Below are 22,732 nucleotides of genomic sequence, written 5' to 3'. Positions count from 1 at the left end.
TTTTACAATCTTTTATCTCATTGTAAAGAGAATTCCATAGTTTAACCCCCACCACTGATAAGCACATTTGTTTTAAAGTTGTCCTTGAATACTGATGTTGGAAATGACCTTTTCTTCTATGCTCTTCATTCTCAGAAGTGATGACAAACATTTTTTGTAAATTTGCTGGTAATGTTTTACTTTTAGCCTTAAACATGACACATAATGTCTGTAACTTTACTAGCTCCTGTAATTTCAATAAACCCGAATTAATAAATAATATGTTAGTGTGTTCTAAGTAATCTACTTTATGAATAATCTTATAGCTCTTTTCTGTTAGTTGATACAGACAAAGTTGCGGTGCACAAGGAATACAATTTGAAACGTCATTATGCAACTAGACATGCTGAGGAGTATGCAAAATACCAGGGAGATGAGAGAGTGAACCGGGTTGCAAATTTTAAAACCAGTCTACTGAGGCAACAAGATTTCGTCAAGAAAGCAAGCGAAAAGAGCGATGCAGCAGTCAAAGCTAGCTACATGGTGAGTGAGATGGTTGCTAGGGCGGGAAAGCCATTCAAAGAAGGTGAATTCATTAAAAAGTGCATGTTAGATTTTTTTTAAGAAATATTTTCTTGCGGCCCAGCCTCACCCAGTTTCTGCATCCAGTGGCCCCCAGGTAAATTAAGTTTGAGACCCTTGCTCTAAACTGAATAATTGAAGCAAAGGCACTTTCTCCTCAGTGTGTGCCATCCAACACAGTCCAAAAGATGTCAACATTTTATTGATGGTCTCATGAAGGGATGATTGCATGACATCTTCCTCGCAAGGCCACACAGTGAAGAGTCATTTAAGAGGACTCAGCTTTTCTGTACAACTGAAGAGTCAAATATTCATCAATCATGTTCATTAAGTATATGATTACTTTTACAAATCACCTCTGAACGTCACTGTCACACGCAAACCAGCAGCCATAGTTTATGTAATGTAAAGCTGTTGTTAAAAAATTATAAAAACAGTCACAATTGGATTTAAATAGCAAAAAAAAAGTTTGGCTCAAATGTGTCCAATAATAATTTCCGACTTTGAAATGAAAATTCGGACTAGTGTCAGAACACAAATTTAGTCTGAGAACTTTCTATCTCTGAACTAAATGAACATTTCCGAATTTTAATGTTTTCATTAGACTCATACATTTTTGCATCGGAAATTCTTATTTTGACATAATTCCCGAGACTAAAATATGAATTGTTACTTTCCAGTCAAAGTGTGGAGAGCGATGGAAAAATTTCTATGCTGATCATTATCGTATCGGTTTTTTACCTCGACGAACATTGTCAACATCAAAATTCATAAACCAATGTAAAAACCTGTTTAGTCAAAAGGGGAAACAAATGGCAAAGAAAGCATAAAGTCAAATCTTGTTGTTTGGCTCAAACTGTGTTTATAAATAATAATAATAATAATAATAATGGATTAGATTTATATATACGCTGCATCTAACTCTGAATGTAACGTAATTGGGAACTAATGCAAAAATCTGTTTCGTCAAAATTTAGGATTTCTAAAATTGGAGATGTAAAATTTCTAATTTAGTAGGGATCCTTACATCGTTAAGTAAAAATCCTAACGTTGAAATCACAATTTGGAAGTGCAAGCTATGCGCTAACACAGGGGTATCAAACTCATAGGGCCATAGTAAATTAGGTGTCGGACCAAGTTCAAAGACTAGCGGACCATGTTCAAAAATGTGGCAGACTAAGTTATGTTGCGGACCACATTCAATGACATGGTGGACTATGTTAAATGATGTGGCAAACTATGTTCAAAAACATGGCAGACCACGTAACGTTGGACCATTTTCAAAGACGTAGCAGACGACATAATGTTGCGGACCACGTTCAATGACGTAGCAGATCACATTAAAAAAGGTGGCTGACCACATTCAATGACGTGGCGGACTACGTTAAATGACGTGGCTAACTATGTTCAAAAACGTGGCACACCACGTAACGTTGCGGACCAGTCAAAGACGTAGCAGACCACGTTCAATGACGTGGCTGTCTACGTTAAATGACGTGGCTAACTATGATCAAAAACATGGCAGACCACGTAACGTTGCGGACCACGTTCAAAGACGCAGCAGACCACGTAACGGGCGTAAATCTCACCTGTGGCTCAAATCCTCTGAGCAATTGCAATTGCAAAAGCCTTCATAGTTAGATTTAAAAAATAAATAACGGGCAAAAAATGTTTTCAGACACAAAAATACACTTAAAACAAAGTATGCTAACGTTTCATTTGATAGTTGTTTGACAGCAAGGCACACGTCAACAATGACAATATTTGATCAACTAAAATGGTGCTCTTGCAAAAGAAAAGAAACAGCACATTTGGCGATGGCTTTTTTTTGTTTTTTCACAGGGAAGGAGGGCGGAAACAAGAGCGTCGTCATGCAGCGTTACCGCCGTCAGCGCTCAGGTTCAGCCCTAAGAAAAAATCCCATCATGCCACAAACCATCTAATCATGTAGTAAAATGCTGTGCATGCTGTCAAACGACAGAGGATATCCACGGGATCCTCTTCTTTCTAGGAACATTCATCAGGGATGACTTGAAATGTGCAAACACGACAGGAAAATGTGGAAAGTGCGACCTTGAAGACACACGTGTCACCGCATCACATTAACATCCACACCAAGCATCACGCAAGCTTCCTGTACGATTAAAGAATTCCCACCTGGTTCCCTTCAGAGAAGTGAACGTATAGTAAACTTAACTAGCGTGCAACGCTGACAAAGTCCTGCTTGAGTTGGCTTCCTGCTTGGTTCCCCACGAGGAGTGAATGTGAGCTAGCTCGGACATGTGCTACACATTTAAGTAGCTTACAATGCTGAAGGAGTGAATGAATAGCTATGTGTACTATTTAGCATAAGTGCTAACGGCTTCCCTGTCTGGTCAGTCAGTGTGTAAAGCTAACTAACGGAAATTTGCCCTGTTCCCTTAAAGAGGAGTGAATGGATAGATAGCACACATCCCATTTAGCATAAATGCTAATGGATTCTCAGCCTGTTTTGTCAGTAGAGTGAATGTATAATGCACGAGGTAACTAGCATGGAATGCTAACAGGTTTCCACCTCCCTCAGAGGAGTGATGGTATAGCGCGTGTTCCAACTAGCTTCAGTTCTGCCTGGCTCCCTAAGGAGGCGTGAAGTGAACATGCTATATAGGAAGCAATGCTGTTTCCTCAAGGGAGTTAATGTACAGTGGTAACCAACTAGCTGGTGCTGCTAACTGAGGGCTGCATTAAATTTCCGATAAAGTGTAAGTCAACGCGTGTGCTTATTTACACGTACAACCGCGTCGCTCTGGTTGAACATTTCAGCAGCTCATTCGCGATACTCCGGTTTGGGGGGGAAGAGTTCCACAATCTTCCGATGGCTACAAGTGACTGGCGCCGCGTGGCCTCACAAACTGAAGCTTCGGTGGTGCTGCTTAAGGAACTGCTGCTGGCGCTCTCGAGCGCTCATCTCCGTGGCCATCTTGTCTCGCCGGTCCATCACTCGCTCCTTCTCGCCCTCCTCCCCGGTAACACTGCCCACATCGCTCAGATCCCCGAGGTGCTCGATGGAGTCATATTTCTCCAGGTCGGAGGCGATGGTCTGCAGGCTAAAGACGGAGAGGGAATCCGAGCCCGCCCTCTCCCTCTCCCGTTCTTCCTCCTTCTCCTTGAACTTCTCCAGCAAGTGACCGGCCGTGTCCAATCGATCGTTAACCACCGCGCCGCCACAGGCCCCGCCTTCTTTCCGAGCCACGGCGTCTGACTCGGCCCCCACAGGAGGACTCCGCCCACCGCAGACAGTGGGGCGTCCTTCGTCCTGGTCCCGGCCTCTCTGGGCGTGTATCTGCTCGCTGATGTCCTCCAGGTTCTTCAGGGTGATGGAGTAGCGCATCTTGACTTTGGATACATGCTGCTCCAACTGCAGAACTTTGGTCTTGTGCTCCTGAGAAGGCAGACAGCACCGCCATCATCAGCGACAACAATGCATTCAAAGTCATGTCCTTCGTTGATGGCAGAAAATACTCAAAGAAAAGTTATACGACCATTTTCCCAAGTTACTGTGGTCACACAGTCTGCCTTCTTTAAACAAGAGATAAAACAGAGGCCATGGAACCTAAAGTTAGATATAAGAAAATGAACTCTAACTGATTCTTACAAAGTACGAGGAAGTCAACGCGTTAACCCATTTTAATATGGCGGCATCAAACAAACATGCTAGCCTTTGGAACCTTACTCCATTAACTCTCTATAGTGTTGTAGCTCAGCGTTGGACAAAACCTAATTACACGATACAGGCATTTAAATATTGATACAGTAGAAAAAAACAATCATGGAAGTATCCATAAAAACCCTAAAATTGTCTATTATATACCGGTACTTAAAACCCTACAGTATGCCTCAGTCTTAAAACCTATTTTAGAGTTTGACACCCTAAGAAACAATTACGGACAAAGACAATATATACGTACCACTGTATATGTTGTGTTAGACATCGATATTGTGACGCATCCTATATTGTTTTTGTGTATACAGTCGTAACATCACACTTAGCGGGTTCACTATATCCAGATTTTTTTTATTTTCAAAGCGTATAGTCCATATTTTTGGACAAAATTAATTGTTAAATTAAGTCTTATACAGAATACAGTGCAGTGCAGTACTCTGTCTTAGTTCTTCCCTTTCCGTGTTAAGCCTGGTGTATACTCTTGCATCGCGGAGCCCCTAGAGTTTTGGAAAATAATTACAAGTTTGGCGCCACCCCCACAGAAGAACTGAAGTGAATTATATTTATATAGCGCTTTTCTCTAGTCACTCAAAGCGCTTTACATAGTGAAACCCATATCTATTAATAAAACAACACGTTGTCTGGGGGGACGCAAGCTATGCGATGCAAGAGTATATTTCCAGCCTTTAAGGGGGAACTGCACTTTTTTCTCTTTTTTTTTTGCCTATCATTCACAAACCATATGTGAGACAAGAACTCATATATTTTTCTATTTTTTATGCTCTAATTTGTAATATACGCAGGGACGGCACCAGGATTTCTTCTCTCCTGAAGTTAAGTGGGGGGGGTGGGCTAAAAATAATCAATATTCATGACTTTAGTTCTTGTTTTTTCAATAAAAGCAGTTACGATACACAACACAAACATTTTCAATATAAAAGTAGTTTCAACTGAATTTGACCAAATAATATTCAACAAAATAGTTACACAAGGGACGATGGCCAAAATGTTTCACAAGCAAAGGTGACAGATACAGCAACGGACAGCGCCCATCCAAAATGCGACAAAAAGCATCATTATTCCATATTCATCATTAATGAAAGCAGCCAATATTGTGTCGGATCACAACATAATAACCTAAGAAATTATTAAAGGTAAAATTAACAGGCTATTAGGCTACAAAGTGCAGCCGCATTGCCACAACAACAAGTGCAAACAGCATGTGTTTAATGATTCAGTTCACAATATCACAACTTCTGAAATAAAATTCAATTATTCGAATCACAACAACATTAGGTCAAAAATGTAATTAATAACATACAAAATCCACAGCGAGAAGTGCAAACATCCTGTGCCAATTGGGCACACACTTAAAATCACAATCTTGGGAATTATATTTGTACTGCTAACAAAAATGCATCCATTCAACCTTTGTGGATTATATGACCTGATGACTGACAATTTACACACACATATTTTTATACTATTTGACAACAAGATGAATTGAATTAGATGTGCAAGTTTTGGAGTAATATGAATACATGGGAAACAAATTACTCAATAATAATTTTAAGTACAAAAATAATACTTTGTTAATAAACAGGACAATATGTAAATTGAGTGTTGTTGGCGGTGTTTGAAAGTTTTTTTAGAGGGCTTTATGAGCAGAATAAATTAATCTTATTACCTGTATTGTAGTAGAAGCCACATAATTCAAATTAGAATGCAGGAAAAAAGAGAAAAACATATGTGTTCTTGTCTCATATTGGTACACCCCAGCGTACATCAAAGATCTCCCGGACCAACCTATCAGCTCCAGGCTTGGTTGTTGCCTTAGATCTTACAACCAGATAACCCGAAGGTCCCACGGTCAAACCTAATGACAAAGGGAGACCGTGCTTTCTCAGTGATGGCACCTAGGCTACGGAATAAGCTCCCTCTGAATGTCAAGTCCGCCACCACTCTGGACTCTTTTAGAGCACATCTTAAAAACCACCTCTTACCTCTTTGCTGGAGATTACTTTTGATTTATGTGTACATCGTGTGTCTTAAATGTTTGTTCTAGATTCCTTTGTGTGTCTCAGTCTCGGTTTCTGTGTTTTTGTTTCTCTACTCGGGCTGCGCTCCGGGCTGACGTAACAGTTGGTTGGGGGGCGCATAATAAATGAAAATAACATAACATAAGCAAAATTCATAAAAAACTTTTTTTTTTTTTTTTTAAAGTGCTAACAATAACACGGTGGCTAATCTTAACCGCAACAATCGTGCTGACCAACTTTTGGCAGAATAATGTTTGATGTACTTCATCGTCCACTCCTTCCTCATCAATAACACAACTCCAGAGAGACTGATGTGAGTGATATCAAATGACGAGATGCGAAACGTACCAGAAGTGGCGCGCCACTCAATGCTAACAGTACTGCTATCAGCTGCTGTCCGGGTAATGCTAAGTGGAGATGAACTCTCTTGATGCACTTCATCTTCAACATACCAGCACCACATGACATCGTTGAGCTTTTGGCATGAGAAATGTGTAATGACAACATGGGACACACAGTGCTAACACCACAGCGAATGGCCACGGATATCTTAGCCGTAACTGTCAAGTTGTCAAAATAACTTACACCTGTGTTTTTTAGAGTAATAACCCATGATTTGATAAGCATTTCCTTGTAGCGACGATATGGATAACATTTTTTATGATCTTTCAAAAATTAGGACCAGGAGAAAAAAATATTAAACGCTACATTTTTTTAATTTTAAATGTAACCTTCCTCTAATTATAATTCTCTCTGCTATTAAGGCAGAAAAGACAGGAAAGGTCAACATAACTAAGGAAAACACTTAAACAATGTAAACAAAATTCTAAAATCACATTGAACACTTAACAATAACCTCTTAAAATTAAAGTGCAAAAATAAGGGATGTGTAAGAAATGCTTAAAGGCCTACTGAAGTGAATTTTTTTGTATTTAAACGGGGATAGCAGATCCATTCTATGTGTCATACTTGATCATTTCGCGATATTGCCATATTTTTGCTGAAAGGATTTAGTAGAGAACAACGACGATAAAGATCGCAACTTTTGGTATCTGATAAAAAAAAGCCTTGCCCCTACCGGAAGTAGCGTGACGTAGTCAGTTGACAGGCTCCTCACATTTTTCTATTGTTTTCAATGCAGCTAGAGCGATTCGGACAGAGAAAGCGACAATTACCCCATTAATTTGAGCGAGGATGAAAGATTTGTGGATGAGGAACGTTAGAGTGAAGGACTAGAATGCAGTGCAAGACATCTTTTTTTCGCTCTGACCGTAACTTAGGTACAAGCTGGCTCATTGGATTCCACACTCTCTCCTTTTTCTATTGTGGATAACGGATTTGTATTTTAAACCACCTCGGATACTATATCCTCTTGAAAATGACAGTCGAGAACGCGAAATGGACATTCACAGTGACTTTTATCTCCACGACAATACATCGACGAAACACTTTTGCTACGGAGCTAACGTGATAGCATCGTGCTTAACTGCATATAGAAACAAAATAAATAAATCCCTGACTGGAAGGATAGACAGAAGATCAACAATACTATTAAACCATGGACATGTAAATACACGATTAATGCTTTCCAGCCTGGCGAAGGTTAACAATGCTGTTGCTAATGACACCATTGAAGCTAACTTAGCAACCGGACCTCACAGAGCTATGCTAAAAACATTAGCTATCCACCTACGCCAGCCAGCCCTCATCTGCTCATCAACACCCGTGCTCACCTGCGTTTCAGCGATCGACGGTGCGACGAAGGACTTCACCCGATCACAGATGCGGTCGGCGAGACGGAGGAAGTTAAGGTGAGTTCGCCGGCTAGCGCGTCTGCTATCCATCTCTGTCCTCCTGGTTGTGTTGCTGTAGTCCGCCGCTAATACACCGATCCCACCTACAACTTTCTTCTTTGCAGTCTCCATTGTTCATTAAACAAATTGCAAAAGATTCACCAACACAGATGTCCAGAATACTGTGGAATTTTGAAATGAAAACAGAGCTTTTTTGTATTGTATTCAATGGGGTACCAATACTTCCGTATCAACCGTTTACGTCACGCGCATACGTCATCATATCTAGACGTTTTCAACCGGAAGTGTGGCGGGAAATTTAAAATTGCACTTCATAAGTTAACCCGGCCGTATTGGCATGTGTTGCAATGTTAAGATTTCATCATTGATATATAAACTATCAGACTGCGTGGTCGGTAGTAGTGGGTTTCAGTAGGCCTTTAATAAAGTATAACAAAATAATGCAAATTGTGTGAATGTAAACATACAGAAACCTGAGAAGATCTATTTTCCGTGCTCAAGGGTGAGCTAAGGTGGTTACGAAGGCCTTGATCTTGCTACGGTCCGTTTTTTAAAAAATCCAAAGAACTGCCATACTGTCGAGATGACTTTTCATTTTTATCGACAATTTTTTCGCTCTCTGCAGCACCCATATTTAGTTTCACTTCTCACGTCATACAGAGAATCAACTACGACCAAACTCGATAGTTGATACTGTTACTTGACTGACTGATAAAGTGTACCTCCCACTGATCAGTGCTCTGATAATTTCGGGTGTTGCTCGGTTAGCGGGTGCCTTTGTTTGTGCAACCAAACTTGATCCGTAACTTCCGGTTTCTTCCGACAAGAAAAACATTTAAAAAAAAAAAGTTTTTAATTAAAAAGAAAAAATATATATATATATATATATACACATACATATATATATCTCTCGAAAGTCTTATCAAACGCAATTTTTACTGATATTAGTTACCCGTCTATCACAATATATATATTGATTTTGTTTCATCGCCCAGCCCATGTAGTAACTGTGTTGTAGTAGCCTGGTGACAACCCTAGCAATGACGATTGAAGTATCCTCTGGGCTACCAGTGCATACTGTAATGTACAGTAGAACATACTTAAAGCTACTATATAGGGCAAAACAAGTGTAAATGGGAGGTTAAGGATGTTATGTCATGTTTAGAGGGCTCCGATTATGTTAACATAAAACATATTTATAAGGTCGTAAACAGTTTTTTAATGCCCTAGCTATCCTACTTTGCTGTACTGTGTTCAACATAAACAGGCCTGAACAAATTGTCCACGATAAACAAGGACAACTGTATATACATCAATTATTGCAAAATCTGTGTGTCATCCATCCATCCATCCATTTTCTACCGCTTATTCCCTTCGGGGTTGCGGGGGGCGCTGGAGCCTATCTCAGCTACAATCAGGCGGAAGTCATATTGTCGGCAAATTATTATGGCAATACATGGAGTTACACTGCGATTTTCACTCCTAGCTTTACTAATATGCTGTATTTAATTAATGTTTACATCACAATGGTCCCGCTGCCTTGTTTACCTAATGTTTTGATTTTTACAACAGCCCATTAAGGCAGCGAACTATTGCACCCTCTGTTGGTTAAGTACTACAATTCACTACAAAATTGATACCACATGTTTTGTTTCTTTTTGGTTGGCTGATGTGTTAATGTAAAAAAGTAAACATCAATGTGCATCTACTTTGTGTTTTTAGTGCATGTTCGCTTTACCTCCAGGATGTGGTTGAATTGCGCCTTAAGCTCAAAGTAGGGTTTGGACTTGACGATGGCCCTCTTCAGAGACTTCTGCAGCATCTGGACTCGAGCCTCGGCTTCCTGGCAAGCGTGGGTGACGCGCATGTGCTCCCTCTCACTGCGGAGTCGCTCCTCTTCGGCCTCGTTCACCTGCGGAGGGATGCGTAGCCAGCCGGGTCATGTCGAGTCCAAAGTGTTAATCAGGGGATGTGGTGTGCATGCCTCGCCGATACCTTAGAGGTAGCGTGGTTAAGCATCTCCTGCCAGGTGGGATCAAGGGTGTTCTTTCCGTCAGCCATGAGTCCCTGCTCTGCCACGTAGACCATCTCCCTGGCGGCCGTGTGCATGGAAACTGCTCTTTCGTAGCTTAGCGCTGCCTTCTGCGTCTCCTGCTGAGCCTGCGCAAACAAGATTTCATCAACACCACTTGCAAATAATGTACACAAAACAGAAACCTTTACTATCATTATACTTGCCAACCTTCAAGATTTTTCCGGGAGAGTCACGAATTTCAGTTCCCCTCCCGAAAATCTCCCGGGGCCACCGTTCTCACAAATTTCTCCCGATTTACACCCAGACAATATTGCTATCCCATCCTTCACTGGGCGCCGTTTCAGGCCGGACAATAATAACAGTTATGTTCATAAGAATGAATCAGAATAAAAACAAAGACACAAGTCATACAATATTATAATTTTAAACATTTTAATAACCTCCTTGGCACCTTCTGAAAAACTGGTTTGCACACTAATGTTCCCTCTTAGGTGCGTGCCTACAGGGTTTCCCGCAGCGTTTTGTTGTTAAGGCAGCCGCCTTAACAACAAATAGCCACCGCCTAAACTAACGTCTTAACAAGATATCCAGCCACACGTGCACATTTAAAAAACTATCTCTGTCCCCAAGCAAACGCATACACTTAGTGTCATACGCATGCCAAAATAATTGGGGTCGCTGTATGCTAGGACTTAAGACAATTTTAGCCAATCAGAAACATCCAAAACGTCATTTCCGGAGGCGGCATATACAAAAATGGCGGGTCACGGCAAGAAAGAATTATATATGTAGACTGACAGAGAAGTAGAGCTACTTTTAAGCATCGTTTTGGAGTTTAAAGTTAACAAAACTCAACAAAGTGTTGACTGGGAAACTTGCCAGTCCCAGTATGGTGACATTCTTACCCTATTTTGGAGCGGTATGGACTTGGAGGGACACCTGAGGAATTTCCTCATCGGAAAGAGAACATCACAAAAACAACTATCGGCACTAAACTGAAAGCGATTCGTGGAAAGTACAGACAAGCAGTCGACGCAGATGGAAGAAGTGGTTACGGTAGAGCTGTTTTGTTGTACTTCGAACTATGCGAGCAGATCTGGGGCGGTTCTCCATCAACTACATCCATTCAATTTGGAATAGAAACATTAGATATTGACACAAGCTCTCACAGGAGTTCAGATTCTCCATTCACCCTTGACAGCCTGGTCACAGACAAAGATATGCCGAATGATGTACAAGAGCAGCAAGATTCCAATGGGAGCAATCCACAATCTTCTGTGGTGAAAGAGAGAAGAGCTCTACTTCAGGTATGTGGGCGCTAACTTAATTGCTAGGAAGTAATATTGTTAAAAGGCAGATAGATGTTGTATATCTGGGGCATCAAAACATTTTATACGAACTGCAATGCATTTACAAATGCTCTCAGATGACCACTTTCAACAATGTGGAATCATATATGTTGCCCATTTGTTTTAATATTATCATTGTTTGACAACAGTGTGACAAAAATACTTGCTTTGGAATCAGAAGTCAAGATGGCAAGCATATATTAAAGTTCAGCTGTTTTAGATGTATTTAAATAGGGTTGTATTAAAAATGCTTTGAGTAGTTTCTTGTAATAAATAATATTGAGTTAAGTAACACTGCAGTTGCATTACATTTTTATTTTTTTCTGTCAAAATTAAAATACCTCGAAGTGCTTTATTGACACACATTGTTTCCCGACGATGTTGAGGGCCGTTTGCTGGCACGGCCACTCTACCAACTTCGCCACGCCGTCCCAACATAAAAAACACAATATATACATTATATATCAATATAGATCCATACAGTCTGCAGGGATACAGCCCGTAAGCACACATGATTGTATTTCTTTATGAAAAAAAAAAAATAAATAAATATAAATACCACAAACCCCCAAAAATGTGTACTTAAAAACTCCAGATCTAAGGATGCATATGGAATGGACCCCATACTGTTGAAGACTCACAGAGAGACTTTGTCTGGTCCTCTCACCAAAATAATAAATGCATCCTTTTGACAGGTTTTGTCACAAGAGCCTGGAAGCCAGCCGTTGCCACAAGTCAGGAAAAACAAATGAGGTCAAACTACAGACCTCAGTGTTTCCCACACATTAATTTATTTGTGGCGGCCCGCCACGAAAGAATTACGTCCGCCACAAATTTAAAAAAAATAAAACAATTTAAAAAATAAAAATAAAAAAATAATAAAAATAAAACTTTTTTTTTTGTTGTCCTCTCCAGCTTCTCAGGCAAATCATATACCGTAATTTCCGGACTATAAGCCGCACCTGACTATAAGCCGCACCAGCTAAATTTAGGGGGAAATACAGATTGCTCCATATATAAGTCGCACCCGACTATAAGCCGCAGGGTTTTGATGTGTAATTACCGTAGTATATAGGGGTTCCTGCTACCACGGAGGGGATTGTCGGGACAGAGATGACTGTTTGGGAACGCAAAGCGTCCCATTTATTAACTATAAATCTTTCAATCATTCAATCAAACTTTCACATCTTTGACATGGCGAACAGCATTCGTGCAGAGTACAAATAATACAACGGTGCAAAGTAATACAAAGTGCTCGCATGTACGTTATCAAAATAACCAGCCCACCGGTATATGAAAAGTCAGTCTTTAATCATTGTGTCATCGTCTTCCTCCTGCGTACTAAAACCACCGAAATCCTCTTCATCGGTGTCGGAGAAGAACAGGCCGTAAATAAGCCGCACCGTTGTATAAGCCGCAGGGACCAGAACGAGGGGAAAAAGTAGCGGCTTATAGTCCGGAAATTACGGTAGTTGATGTAGATGCCCATATCGGCTGTTCAGATTTACTTTACAAAAGAGAAGTGTAGGATACTTCTCTTGTTGCCTTATTTGTATTTGACTTTATTAAATGTATTTATATTAGAAACACATGTGTATATAACAAAGGGTGCAAAGTCTGCAGGCAGTAGGAAACACATGGTTAAGTGTAGGGAGTAAAACTGATGGCAGTCTAAAGTTCAAGATTTTTGGAGCTTTTTGTTCAGTGGATCAGATGTTTGATGAAGCTCTGTGTCTATCTACCACCACTACTGTTTTCTGTTTATTTGTTACTGACTGTGGCAGGACACCTCTGCCTCTGTTTCACTTTATGTTGCTGGTAAATAATATGGTTGTAGTAGTAGGCTAAAGTTAAATTATTTAGTATGCACTAATTAAAGGGGCAGAGCTTTATGAGACATTTTAGCTTTTATATTTTATAAGATATATTTTTTGTAAGAACCACAATTAATAAATATATTTCAGTGAATAACTTATTGTTCAAATCTGTATATAAATATGTACATAAAGTGTTGTAATTATATTGTAAAATGGATGGATGGATGGATGGATGGATGGATGGATGGATGGATGGATGGATGGATGGATGGATGGATGGATGGACGTTTAAAACAAAACTGTTATTATTAATTAGTAAGTATACATTTTTTTAGCCTTTTTAGAGAAAATCATATCATTGTAGTAAATTATGCAAATTACTCGATGATGTCATGGTGACCACGCCCATAGCCACGCCCCCACCGCCACAGGTATCTTGGCAGTTTATGGGAAACACTGGACCTATTCGCATTCTCTGTGGTATCAACAATTACTGGAAAGTGTGTCGCAGACTAACTATTGGCCCATCTTAACAACTCGCCGTAAAGACTACACCCCATGCAGTTAGGCTTCAGAGCCAACTATTCCACCGACACTGCCCTGTGTTTTTTAATTGAAAATGTAAAACCCAAAATGGACAAGGGTGGGGGTGTAGTTGGTGCTGTTTATCTGGCTGAACTTGAAGAGGGCATTTGATACCATTAGCCATGACGTTCTCATCTCAAAACTGTAACGGTTCAATTTATCTCCTGATGCTATAAATTGGATAAAGTCATACTTAGATTACAGAACACAAGCTGTCAGGGTCAAAAATGAATTGTCCTGTCATCTTGCCAATGACGCAGGTGTGCCTCAAGGTTCAATACTGGGGCTACTTTTGTTTAGTCAATGACCGGCCATCTGTGTGCAAGTACAAATGTACGCAGATGACACTGATTTCTGTACATGGGAAGGACAAGGAGGAGTTAGAAAAAAACTTTCTGAAACTATGAAGTTTGTTTTTCAATGGCTGTACAACGCATGTCTACATTTAAATGTTAAAAAGATAAAGTGTATGTTTTTTTACCAAGAGGAAATCTGATTTACCGGATCCTAAGGTGTATTGCAGGAGAAAAGATGTGTTGTAACTGCATATAAATACTAGGGAGTCATTTTAAATTCACAATTTACATTTAAAACGCACGTCAAGAAAGTAATTTGCACGGCTAAACTGAATATTGCTAATTTTAGATATATCAGACAAAGTTTAAATACAGAAGCTGCTAAATGATTGTTTTACACCATGATCGTGCCACATCTGTCGTACTGTGTCACCAGCTGGTCTCAGGGCTGTAAGACAACACTGAAACCGATCTATTCTGTCTATAAGCAGGCTCTTAAAGTCCTGGACATGAAACATTTTCGTTATCAACACTGTAGTATATTGGATAAATATAAACTACTGACTTGGGAACATTTTGTAAAATTTCCCAATGCTAATCTGGGTTTTAAAATCGTATGTGGTTTGGCCCCAACACCACTTTCTGATGTTGTACATTGAGCTGGAGGCAAACTAGATCCGCCTTCTCAAACAACGTGATAGTTCCCCTCAGAAAAAGTGCTTTCAGCCAGTCGGCCTTCTCAGTGAGGGCAGTCTAGTTTTGGAACAAGATCCCTTTTCATACACGCTATGTAGATACTTTTAAGGCAATTAAAAAATATGCAAAAATCATGGCTACTTGAGAATCGAACTCGCATAAATCACCAATTATGTTTTTTTTTGCTGTTTTGTGCTACCTGCCTGCTGCCAGAGTAACCACGCCTGTGTGGAATTGTTCATGGTGTTGTTGAAGCATAATAATAGTAATCTGTAGTGCTAGTGGCTAATGTTACCGTAGATGTGTGTGAGATTTTAATCAATTGTTTTTCTATTTTAATAGACTAATAATGATTGTTGTTTTTTTTGTATGTTGTCTGCTGCTGGCGATCTACATCTTGCCCAGGGACTATGGTTGAAACTAGCATTGTAGCTAAAACTTGCGCATTTACAGCAATGTTGATCAATGTGCATTGTCCCTATTCATATAAATTAATAAAATGAAAAAATGTAAGGCCATATCGCCCATCCCTTATAGTGACTTGTGTCTCAGCAGACTTTGACAAAGAACTATTGCACAAACCTCCTTGGCCAGCCGACGAGCCTCGTAGTACGGCCTTGCCTTATCGATGCAGGTGCCGAGCTGCGAGCTGTGAGCGTTGAGCTTCCTGGCAGACTCGGTGAGGATTTTACGGTACCCTGACCTGGCGTCCTGGATGTTGGGGAAGCACAAAACAGACCAGATTGAATTTCTCTCAAGTGGAAAGGCTGATTGAATTTCGCACTCGAGTGCAGCTGAAAATGAGTGCCGACTGTCAGGACGATTAGCATCCAAAAGAGCGCGCCGTTTCCCAGATGCTATTTCGCTGAATATCATTACAAACAGAATTATCATATTGATTAGAACGGTCTGGGTAGCTTGGTGAAATATTTTAGCAGCAGAGATGGAAGTGTTTGCTCAACGTCTTCATCTTTTTAAAGCTATGACATGTACAATGACATCATGTTTACACATTAAATATCAAACAAGTGAAGGCATTTGTTTAACTTACATCCAGTTCCAGCTCTAGCTTGTTTATTTCTGCACTGGCTTCATTAAGATGCTCCAACTCTTCCTAGGAGGGAAAAAGATTACAAATGAGAACGTTTCTGCTATTTTGGCGTGTGAAACTTAAAGGGGAACTGCACTTTTTTCTGAATTTTGCCTATCATTCACAATCCTTATGTAAGACAAGAACACATTTTTATTTTTTTCATGCATTTAAAAATAGATGTCAAAATTAAGTGGAAACCTCATGTAAGAAATATACAACATTAAGTAACAAGACGCACATCAATAATGAATAAAGCAAAATATGTTATGGACCAAAAATCACTCTAAATTTTCTACTGCTCGCTAGTGTTACCATATCTGAGTTATTGTGTAGAAATATGAAGAAACAACAACCTTGCGCTTCATTCACTAACGGTGTTACAAAAAAGATCAATTAGAATAATACATAATGTTGGATATAGAGAACCTACAAAGCCTTTATTAATTGAATCAAAAATATTGAAATTCAACGACTTAGTGCATTTGCAAACAGCTAAAATTATGTACAAAGCAAACTATAACCTGCTACCCAAGAATGTTCAACACTTCTTCTCAACAAAGGAAGAGTAATACAATTTTAGATGAAAATCTCATTTGAAGGCCTACTGAAACCCACTACTACCGACCACGCAGTCTGATAGTTTATATATCAATGATGAAATCTTAACATTGCAACACATGCCAATACGGCCGGGTTAACTTATAAAGTGCAATATTAAATTTCCGGGGAACTTCCGGTTCAAAACGTCTTTGGAGGATGACGTATGCGCGTGACGTTGCGAGGTCAACGGAAGTGTTTGGACCCTATTGCACACAATACACAAAGCTGTTTTCTTCGACAAAATTCCACAGTATTCTGGACATCTGTGTTGGTGAATCTTTTGCAATTTGTTTAATGAACAATGGAGGCTGCAAAGAAGAACATTGTAGGTGGGATCGGTGTATTAGCGGCTGGCTGTAGCAACACAACAAGGAGGACTTTGTTGGATAGCAGACGCTAGCGCCGGCGACCTCACCTTGACTTCCTACGTCTCCGGGCCGCCGACCGCATCGTCGATCGCTGGAACGCAGGTGAGCACGGGTGTTGATGAGCAGATGAGGGCTGGCTGGCGTAGGTGGAGCGCTAATGTTTTTATCATAGCTCTGACGAGGTGCCGTTGCTAAGTTAGCGTCGTTAGCAACAGCATTGCTAGGCTTCGACAGGCGGCATAGCATTAACCGTGTATTTACATGTCCAGTGTTTGGTTCGGTGTCTCCTGATAGTAGTATTGTTGATCTTCTGTCTATCCTTCCAGTCAGGGATTTATTTATTTTGTTTTTATCTGCATTTGAGACAGATGCTATCACGTTAGCTCATGCTAAAGAGCTTCGTCGATGTATTGTCGTGGAGATAAAAGTCACTGTGAATGTCCATTTCGCCTTCTCGACTCATTTTCAAGAGGATATAGTATCCGAGGTGGTTTAAAATACAAATCTGTGATCCACAATAGAAAAAGGAGAGAGTGTGGAATCCAATGAGCCAGCTTGTACCTAAGTTACGGTCAGAGCGAAAAAAGATATCTCTTGAACTGCATTCTAGTCCGTCACTCTAACGTACCTCATCCACGAATCTTTCATCCTCGCTCAAATTAATGGGGTAATCGTCGCTTTCTCACTCCGAATATCTCTCGGTCCATTGTAAACAACGGGGAATTGTGAGCAGCACTACCGCTTGTGACGTCACGCTACTTCCGGTAGGGGCAAGGCTTTTTTTTTATCAGCGAGCAAAAGTTGCGAACTTTATCGTCGATTTTCTCTACTAAATCCTTTCATCAAAAATATGGCAATATCGCGAAATGATCAAGTATGACACATAGAATGGATCTGCTATTCCCGTTTAAATAAATAAAAATTCATTTCAGTAGGCCTTTAAAACATCTGTGCACGTAAAACCCTTAAAACCTTTAGTAAATCCGTATCTGGGATTAAATTATGGAATGGATTAAGAAAAGAAATCAAAGCACTAATATGGCGGCAAGGCGAAGTTGGTAGAGTGGCCGTGCCAGCAATCGGAGTGTTGCTGGTTACTGGGGTTCAATCCCCACCTTCTACCATCCTAGTCACATCCGTTGTGTCCTTGGGCAAGACACGTCACCCTTGCTCCTGATGGGTGCTGGTTAGCGCCTTGCATGGCAGCTCCCGCCATCAGTGTGTGAATGTGTGTGTGAATGGGTGAATGTGGAAATACTGTCAAAGCGCTTTGAGTACCTTGAAGGTAGAAAAGCGCTATACAAGTATAACCCATTTATCATTATTTATTATATCGTGATATTCGAGTATACATTCTCACGCAGTTGCTTTTAGCAGCGGGGCATTAAACTGCATGCGTTTCTCACTCTTTCCTGTCTCTCCTTCTCACAGAGACTTTAAAACAAGCACACCTTCTTACATACGTCACATACTGTCACGTGAGCAACGTCACACGCTCCCGCGTAGCACACAGGTAGCGACATGGTAACGTTAGCTGTGATGCTAACAGCTAACGGTGTGGTTTGAGTGGTAATACGAGAGAAAGAAAGTGTGAATCTGGTAACAAATGGAGGAATAATTAATTCCCAAGAAAAACAGCACGGGGTCCATCGTCTGACGGTGGTTTGGCTTCAAGCGGGAATATGTCTTTACATGTCAACATCTCCGTTCGGTGCCACACCAACTAAATGCCGAAGCAACTATTTCCACATCAACACCGCAGGACATATACTATTTGATATGCAGCTCATTTTTATGTGACACTTATTGAAATATCTTGTGTGTCATCATGCACAAAATTGCACTTATAGCTAACAAGCTATGAGTGCAATTTTGAATAGCACTTATAGCATTGAATTAGAATTTCAATAGAATTGAATAGAATAGAATTGAAAATGTCTCTGACAATCTTGCACTTTCTGTTTTGGAAATGACATGAATGTTTGTGCAACTGCTTAATAACTGTTTAATAAATACACTTTTGCTAAATTGACTTAGTTGTTATTTCCCTCTCTGCATGAAGGTTTAAAATGAGCATATATTAAGGCTGAAACGACGCGTCGACGTAGTCGACGTCATCGGTTACGTAAATACGTCGACGCCGTTTTTGTGCGGAAATGGCCTATCATAGCAGCACAACGGCTATGAACGAACATTTGAAAAGAAAACCATCAACTAGTCAATCGTCCGCGCGAGCATACGTTGTCATCATTACACAAAAACATGAATGTGTCATTTGTATCTGCTAGGGGTGTAACGGTACGTGTTTTGTATTGAACCGTTTCGGTACGGGGCTTTCGGTTCGGTACGGGGGTGTACCGAACGAGTTTCTAAGCTAAAGCTAAAGTCTTAACAAGCTGCTTTGCTCCGTCTGCCTCTGTCTCAGCACGCAGCATTGTCCCACCCACACAACCATCTGATTGGTACACACACAGCATTGTCCCACACACACAACCATCTGATTGGTACACACCAAGCATTATCAGCCAATCAGCAGTGCGTATTCAGAGCGCATGTAGTCAGCGCTTCAGCGTGGAGCAGATAGGTGTTTAGCAGGTGAGCATCAGGCAGCGGACTCTCCCCAAATGATAATAAACACCTCCCTGTCAACTACTAGTAACATCACTATGAGCCCGTTGACCTTCTAGAAACTTAAACTGCAGCTCAGCTCACTCGCAATCCTGGCTTGAGGTGAAGGCTAATTAGCTCTCAGTTCCAGCCACATCGACCCCTTCTGAGCGCCTATTTTCAGCTGCTGGGAATATTGTAAACAAGAAAAGAACCAAAGCATGTAGACATGCTAACCTTTCTTCATTACAACTGTTAGACACTCACTGGAATGAGTAGAATTGGTTATTGTGTACTGTGTTGGACTGGATGTTTATTTTGCACATTTTAAAAGCAATACTTAATGTTTACATTGCTCCAGAATATTTAGATTGGCACTTTTTTGTATTGGATGTTTATCTTTATTTTTGCACATTTTAGCAAATAAGCAATACTTTCAAATTTGTTGAAATGTTTACACTGTTGTTACAGAATATTTTGTTTTGCACTTTTTTGTATTGGATGTTTATCTTTATTTTTGCACATTTTGAAGCAAAATAAGCAATACTTTTACTTTTGAAATGCTTATATTATTGCAGAATATTAAGATTTGCACTGGATGTTGACTTTTATATTTGCGCATTAAAAAGCAAATAAGCTACTTTTAATTTTGTTAAATGTTAAAAGTTTTAAATGTTTACATTGTTACAGAATATTTAGTCATGTTGTTGTCAATGTTGACTGAGTGGCCATACTTCTTTTTTTTTGTAAATAAAAGCCATGCCTTTTGAAAAAACGGGCCTACATTTATTTTTTCATCTTCATTTTGAATAAAAAAATAATCGGTAAAAGGAAAAATAATCTATAGATTAATCGAAAAAATAATCTATAGATTAACCGATTAATCGAAAAAATAATCTATAGATTAATCGATAGAAAAATAATCGTTAGCTGCAGCCTTAGCATATATTAATGCAGTATGAACAAGAATGTTTTAATGTAGACACATAGAATCATCATACTGTTGTGATTATATGTATCAAGTGTTCATTCAAGGCTAAGGCAAAATATTGAGATATATACCGTGTATCGCGATATGGCCTAAAAATATCGAGATATTAAAAAAAGGCCATATCGCCCAGGCCTAGTTCCACCCCCCTTTTTTCTTTGTGAGGATTATGAGTGATAGTTAATCTGAACGGGAATATATGAACATCCGAACAGTCAGCATCCTAGTGACATTGAAATAGACTGTACAGTAAGTGATTGTTTTAATATGTTTGTTGGCTCTCATGTCTGCAGTAAGTAGTAACCCAGTGATGTCAAAAGAAAAACGTTGTGATGCGTATTTATCAAAATACGTAAATATTACATGTAGTCATGAATACGCCTCTTACTACACTATGCTATTTTTTTCCTGCAATTTCAAATGCACTTGTTTTAATAAATAAATACCGTTTAAAAGCATTCACAATCAGTGTACCGCTAAATATATTAGTCTGTGGTTAAAAGGACTCGAAACTCAAAATACAGGACTTGGGACTTGACTTGAGACTTTCCAGTCTTGACTTTGGACTTGATTCGGGACTTGCCTGTCTTGACTCGAGACTTGACTCGATACTTGAGGGCAAAGACTTGAGACTTACTTATAACTTGCAAAACAATGACTTGGTCCCACCACTGGAAAATAGTACTGTAGTCTTAAACGTAAAGCAATGGGTCAAAGTAAATATGATTAATTTGATTGAGTGGTGTATGTTGTGTACCTGAATTCGGGGGTCCAGTTCGTCGTCGTAGGGGCTGTGAAGCTGGTCTAGTTTAGACGTTTTGTCACCGACTTTTTCGCGGCAGTTGTCCCTCTGCGACATTTCCGGCGATGTTTCACGGGTTTGGGTCGCCTTGCCCTCCTCGTCCCCACCGGGTCGAATCTCTCTCCAGTCCCCCGCGTCAGACTCCCCGGAACCGGCGGGGCTCTCCCGCAAGTCGCCTGGCTCCATTCCAGGCCAGGCAGTTGCGATGACAATTGGTCCTAGCGAACGGACGTAGCAGTTGTCATATAGCAAATACTAAATATATTTATTTGAAAGACGTCCACGCAGAAGATTAAAAGCGTCAAGCTGCCGCGGGTGTTGGTTAGCACACGAGCTGCCATATCAAATCACACCGAGTCACTTAGCAACACATGCTAAGCTAAAGCTAGCCTGCAGCTTGACAACCGAGCAGCACGTCTAAAAAATGTCGTCACTTTGCTTTGCAGCATGAACAAGACAATGTTACGACGTTGACAGAGACAGCACTTTTATGTCCGGCCTTTCTGCTATTATTTAAATGAGTCTTCACTGGCTTGAGCTTAGGCTAGCTATGCAGCTAGCTAGCTGCTTCGGTCTCACATCGCCATGAAAGTGAAGCCAAGCAGTGTTTGTGCGCATAGTAAAGGTTTGGACCACTGCGGCTTCCGTAGTCCCGGAAGTAAGGGGGTTTAAAAATTATTTACTTAAAATGTGTGTTATGGATTAAGGTTTTGGGTTTTTCAAATTAATGTTATTTTAACGAACCTGCGTCAAGTTGCCCTCCCCCTTTTGTTACAGTTTTTAATTTATTCTGAAATGCATTTTCTGACTAGTGACGTCATACGGTCGTCGTCGTCTCTTGTCAAATTCCTGTGCTGCAAAAATGGTTTGTCTCAATTTTATAGTATTAACCTATTATTCATAACCAGCCCTCCCACCTTGTCAAAACATCCCAAAACCAGTTCCAGTCACTTGTGCTGCGAACAGTTATGGACTAACTATAGCTTTTTATTAACGTGTCATGGTTTGTATGTTCTTAACGTGTAATTACCGTGTTATTTTTTATAACCAGACCCCAACTATGTCAAAATCTCCACAAGCTTGGTTAGGAATAACAAGTTAATAATGTAAAAACCATGAAACTAAAATAACTGAAAAACAATAATAATAAGACCAAAAACGAGCAATCAATTTTTAGCTATAATACTTTTCACCGGGTTGTTTAGACGCAAATCAATATTTTAAAACTAATATCCAGTTTAAGCGACTGGAATCAGACGCATCTTTATGTTTGGAATAGAGATGTGACGTTTATGAACAAATCAAGTCTTTTGAACGGCAGTTTTAGGTGAACGACGAGAACCAGTTGTGAGCCGTTTTTTTATGCACATGAAAATTTT

General features: G+C 40.0%; 1 protein-coding gene across 1 annotated transcript; it reads right to left on the bottom strand.

Moving 5' to 3' along the window:
- Nucleotides 1-747: 747 nt before the first annotated feature.
- sh3bp5la (SH3-binding domain protein 5-like, a) lies at nucleotides 748-21,976 on the bottom strand. Its single transcript, XM_062062731.1, has 6 exons — nucleotides 21,309-21,976; nucleotides 15,947-16,009; nucleotides 15,478-15,606; nucleotides 10,113-10,277; nucleotides 9,856-10,029; nucleotides 748-3,982 (listed from the first exon to the last, which is right to left on the bottom strand). The coding sequence occupies exons 1-6, from the start codon at nucleotides 21,537-21,539 to the stop codon at nucleotides 3,446-3,448; spliced, it is 1,299 nt and encodes a 432-aa protein (XP_061918715.1). The 5' UTR covers nucleotides 21,540-21,976; the 3' UTR covers nucleotides 748-3,445.
- Between the last annotated feature and the right edge of the window lie 756 nt (nucleotides 21,977-22,732).

The sequence above is a fragment of the Entelurus aequoreus genome, linkage group LG11 (assembly GCF_033978785.1).
Source record: "Entelurus aequoreus isolate RoL-2023_Sb linkage group LG11, RoL_Eaeq_v1.1, whole genome shotgun sequence".
NCBI lineage: Eukaryota > Metazoa > Chordata > Actinopteri > Syngnathiformes > Syngnathidae > Entelurus > Entelurus aequoreus.
The sequence above is the reverse complement of the archived record's forward strand: the minus strand, read 5'-3'. Positions and strand labels throughout refer to the sequence as shown.

Coding starts and splice junctions, on each gene's coding strand:
- sh3bp5la (XM_062062731.1), bottom strand. CDS start 21,539: ATGGAGCCAGGCGACTTGCGGGAGAGCCCCGCCGGTTCCGGGGAGTCT. Junction 10,278..15,477: donor CTCGTCGGCTGGCCAAGGAG/GTTTGTGCAATA, acceptor TTGTTTGCGCAG/GCTCAGCAGGAGACGCAGAA. Junction 3,983..9,855: donor AATTCAACCACATCCTGGAG/GTAAAGCGAACA, acceptor CTGCCTTCTCAG/GAGCACAAGACCAAAGTTCT.